General features: G+C 33.1%; 1 protein-coding gene across 1 annotated transcript; it reads right to left on the reverse strand.

The window, feature by feature from the left end:
* On the reverse strand, positions 206 to 4,286 carry LOC109333070 (probable 1-deoxy-D-xylulose-5-phosphate synthase 2, chloroplastic). Its single transcript, XM_019568328.1, has 10 exons — positions 4,098 to 4,286; positions 3,619 to 3,780; positions 3,193 to 3,357; positions 2,380 to 2,530; positions 2,004 to 2,275; positions 1,633 to 1,906; positions 1,246 to 1,553; positions 849 to 1,130; positions 482 to 766; positions 206 to 364 (listed from the first exon to the last, which is right to left on the reverse strand). The coding sequence occupies exons 1-10, from the start codon at positions 4,188 to 4,190 to the stop codon at positions 218 to 220; spliced, it is 2,139 nt and encodes a 712-aa protein (XP_019423873.1). The 5' UTR covers positions 4,191 to 4,286; the 3' UTR covers positions 206 to 217.

Here is a 4,732-nt window from a genome sequence, read left to right on the forward strand (position 1 = left end):
GAATTTATAACGGGAATGACTGACATAAAGATAGCATATGTGATTGGGTGAGTTTTTTTAATTCTATGACAATGATTCCTTTACAAGTCTCGACTAAAATCATTGTGTCTTATTTTATTATATGATTTTAACAAGATACCTATTAACAACTTATACTCAACTATAAAGCTAATATATCCTTTGGTACTTTCATCATGATTCATAGCCTTTGGTACTTTTACTTGAACAAAAGAGCTTCTTTTGGCCTTTCAAGAAGAGACAAGATTGTTGCAGCAATATGTTTTGATGAAAGTCCAGCTTCTTCAGCTTGATCTTGTGGTGATCCATGTTCAATGTATCTATCAGGAAGCATCATTGCTCTCCACTGCATGAAAATATCAAAAGAGAATTAGAACTCGAAAAATATGGGCAATCTAGAATGGTTGGTAGTCAAAATGAAATCATTGAAATAATGAACTAATCTACATAAAGGAATGTTTACCTTGAGAGGGCTATCCAAGATACCAGATATGCTTAGGTACTGTGAAACATGTGATCCAAAACCTCCAATAGAACCCTCTTCCACTGTGATGAGAAATTCATGATCCTTAGCTAATAGCTTAATGAGATCAGTATCTAAAGGCTTACAAAATCTTGCATCAGCAACTGTCACAGAAATGTCTAGTGTTTTGAGCATTTGTGCAGCTTGTAGGCATTGTTGAACCATGGAACCATATCCCAAAATAGCAACTCTGTTGCCTTCTATCAAAATTCTTCCCTTTCCTATCTACATAGCAAAAAAATTACAATTTGATCACAATTTAACAAGTATTATGTATAGAAAATGTCTATTAATTACTTATACTAACCTCAAGTGGGGTTCCTTTGTTATTGAGAGGCAAAATGGACCCAATTCCATTGCCCCTTGGAAATCTAAAGCAACTTGGTCTGTCATCTATGGATGCTGCTGTTGCAACCATGTGCATCAGTTCAGTTTCATCTGATGGAGCCATAACCACCATGTTGGGTAAACAAGCCATGTATGCAATGTCAAATGCTCCACAGTGTGTTGGTCCATCTGCACCTACCAAACCAGCTCTATCCATGGCAAATCTGACAGGTAGTTTCTGAAGATCTACATCATGGACCACCTTTATAACCAATATAAACAATTAATATATGATGTTATTGATATTTGAGTTGACATGCAAAAATAAAATAAGTCTTTGGCTCTTTGCTATTTGTTGTCTAGTGTTATTGGCTCACCTGATCATACCCACGTTGAAGGAATGATGAATAGATTGCACAAAATGGCTTGAGGCCTTCTGCCGCTAAACCAGCTGCAAATGTTACAGCATGTTGTTCAGCTATCCCGGTATCAAAGCAGCGGTCTGGAAACCTTTTTTGGAAATAATTTAGACCTGTTCCACCACCCATTGCTGCATGTATAGCTACTATCTTGTTATCCATTTCAGCTTCTTTTATCAACGATTCAGCAAAGTATTGGGTGTATGTAAGTGTAGAAGATTTTTGTTTAAATTGCTGACCAGATGATGGGTCAAACTTGACAACACCTGAAATTGTGAGAGTATTAGCCTCCTTAATAATTGATCCTCATAATTATGTTAGAACAAGTCAACAAAGTGTTCTCACCATGCATTTTATCAGCAGCTGCTTCTGCTGGGGGGTATCCTTTCCCTTTCTCTGTCACAACATGGATCAAAATTGGTCCAGGGGCTGGCATTGCTTTAACATTTTCAAAAATGTGGATCAAGTCTTCAATGTTGTGACCATCCACAGGTCCAATGTAGTATAATCCAAGCTCCTCAAAAAATGTAGAACCAGAACCACTAATCATACCTCTTGCATATTCATCTACCTTCGCTGCAACTTGGTGTGTTTGTCCTCCTATTTGCTTTGTGACTGTCTGTTATAGGTAAAATTTCAGTCAAATTCTACATTATATGGCAATTTGACATAAGAACTAAAACCATTAGCTTTTAAGAAAAGTTTGAGTGGTTTACTTTTGCAACTTCTCTAAGTTTGCGGAATTTGGTGCTTGCTTGAATTTTGCTTAGATTTCTACTAAGTGCTCCAACTGGAGTAGCAGGGCCATCAAGTGTAGCAGTTGGCAAAGAGACTTGCTTATTATCATTAAGTATAATTATCATGTTAGCATCAAGGAATCCAGCATTGTTCATGGCTTCATATGCTTGCCCTGCTGTCATTGCTCCATCTCCAATCACTGAGATCACGTTGTTGTTCTTTCCCAATAGATCCCTTGCTACTGCCATGCCTACCATTTTTTTGTAGCCATGAACAAAAAGTATTATGAGTTGCTTTATACTTTTTATGTTTGCATTTGTTTCATAAAAAGTATTCATGTTTAAAATAACATACCAAGACCAGCAGATATACTTGTAGAACTATGCCCTGCCCCAAAAGCATCATGTATGCTCTCGTCTCTTTTTGGAAAACCAGCCAGTCCTGAAGTTTTTCGAATGGTATGCATCCTAGACCTTCGACCTGTGAGAATCTTGTGTGGGTATGCCTGTAGTTTGAGAGTTTTTTAGAGCCTCTTACACAAAATATAACAATTGAATTTGGTGATATTTTATGATTGCTTTTGGAGTTTTCCGGAATATGTATAACAACTTAATAAAACATGTTATATTTTTATTTTATGAGAAAATACACTCAAGTCTTGTCGTATATAAAGAGAATATGATAAAAAAGGAAAAATCCAAATTTTGTTACAAAAGCAATATTGGCTTGATGAATTTAGATAGATATATAATTATTTATAAATTTCCATTTGATCTCTATTCAGAAAAATATGATTGTGAAGGGAAACTAGGAATGATGTTTCTAGAGGAAAAGACAATCCCACATAAATGATTTACGAGGAAAGATTTAGAGTTATTAACCTATTGGAGGATTTGATTTATAATAAAATAAAGTGATATTATTTAATTTACGAGAAAAATATATATACATTGATACTATATGAGTTTTATATACTATTATTTTATTATTATCGTTGATTTTTAATTATTGTTGACCTTTTATAAAAAGTAGTCAAAATAAATTATAGATGATAAAGTGCATATGTATAAATCTTTATACTTCCAGTCTATATATTTTACACTCTTAATTTATATAGGCTATCCATCTAGCTTGTGAGGAGTTAAGGGAAAGGTGAAAGAGAGAGACCTGATGCCCAACATCCCAAATAATCTTGTCTTCAGGGGTGTTAAAAACATGATGTAGTGCCACAGATAATTCTACTACTCCCAAATTTGAACTAAGATGTCCACCAATTTTTGATACTGTATGTACTATATCTGCCCTTAGCTCTGCTGCAAGTTGTTCAAGATCCTGACAAAATATATGCATATCAAACAATGGTATAAAGAAGGTTGTTTCAACTTTCAACTTTCAACTTTCAACTACCCAAATTTAATAATTTATTTTCCAATAAATCAAATTATTAATATCTCTTTCCTTCTTTTCATCTTTTATATATGTCTATATACACATATAAAAATCTTATTTAAAAACTAAGAATAATTTAAAGTTGTCATTATTTGATTGTCAAAATAGCTTGTCATATACAAAGTCAACTAACATGAGTTTTACCTGTATAGATAGATTCTTCATATGAAGTGGGTCATTGATTGTATCCAGCAATGGAGTTACAGGTTTCTGGCTTGAGAATTTGATGTTCCATCCATCTTTCTCTTTCTTTATAATGGTCCTTTCACCATCTTCAGAGTTACTTCCTGAAGCTCTCACGCAGAACTAACACATGCAATCACACATGGTATTTTGTAAGTAAAAGCAAAAATATTTATCCATTATGAAAACAAAATCTGAGGAAAGTAAATAAGAGAACTATGTGTAGGTATATAACTATATATAACAAAATAAATAGATAGTACTGCTCTTCAAATAGTTAGAGCATACAAAAGCCAAACTAAACAGAAAAACACAAGTGTGTTCTCTTCTGACACTATTTCATTTAAGGATCAATATCTTTAGCTTATATTTGTATATAGCTTGCACCAATCAGAGACCTCTCTGTTTGGAAAAGAAAAGTGTAGGTTTGATTCATGTACCTGTTTTAAGTAACCATGATTTGGACTTAGAGTTTTGTGGTATGGAGGGAGAGACTGCAGGTTTGGGTTAACAAAGGTGCTGCAGAGAGACATGTTGTTGATATCTGAGAAAGAGAGAATGAAAGGAGGTTATGTGGAGAATGAATCAGAGTTACCAACTAAGGATTGCATACATAACTTAGTTTCTGTGTCTCTTTTATATTGGGGAGGAGGAGCTCCATAATTTTTAGTCCATTATATTTGCACTTAAAGTCAGAGTCAGACAAGAATATAATATATGAAAAATAAATTAAATTTGAATGATAATTCAATTGACTAAGGAAAAAAAAATATATATACACTAATCGTATAAATTTTTTTTACACTATCATTACATTATTCACCATTTATTTTTAATTTTCGTTCACTTAAATCTTTACACTTTAATAGATATTACATTATTAACTAATATGGTTGAAAGAATAAGAGTTTTATTTACATGTTTTCACTTAAGAAATCCATTATAGCTTAGGAAAATCCTAGTTAATTGAATAGTAGCTAGCCCCTTATGTTATATTTTACAAGGAGACGGAATAAATATTCAATGTCCTAAGTTATATCATAATAAATTTTAACAAAAAAAAAATATGTTATGT

This window comes from Lupinus angustifolius, chromosome LG18, assembly GCF_001865875.1.
Source record: "Lupinus angustifolius cultivar Tanjil chromosome LG18, LupAngTanjil_v1.0, whole genome shotgun sequence".
Lineage (NCBI taxonomy): Eukaryota > Viridiplantae > Streptophyta > Magnoliopsida > Fabales > Fabaceae > Lupinus > Lupinus angustifolius.

Coding starts and splice junctions, on each gene's coding strand:
- LOC109333070 (XM_019568328.1), bottom strand. CDS start 4,190: ATGTCTCTCTGCAGCACCTTTGTTAACCCAAACCTGCAGTCTCTCCCT. Junction 2,276..2,379: donor AAGTATATCTGCTGGTCTTG/GTATGTTATTTT, acceptor AAAAAATGGTAG/GCATGGCAGTAGCAAGGGAT. Junction 767..848: donor ACAAAGGAACCCCACTTGAG/GTTAGTATAAGT, acceptor TTTGCTATGTAG/ATAGGAAAGGGAAGAATTTT.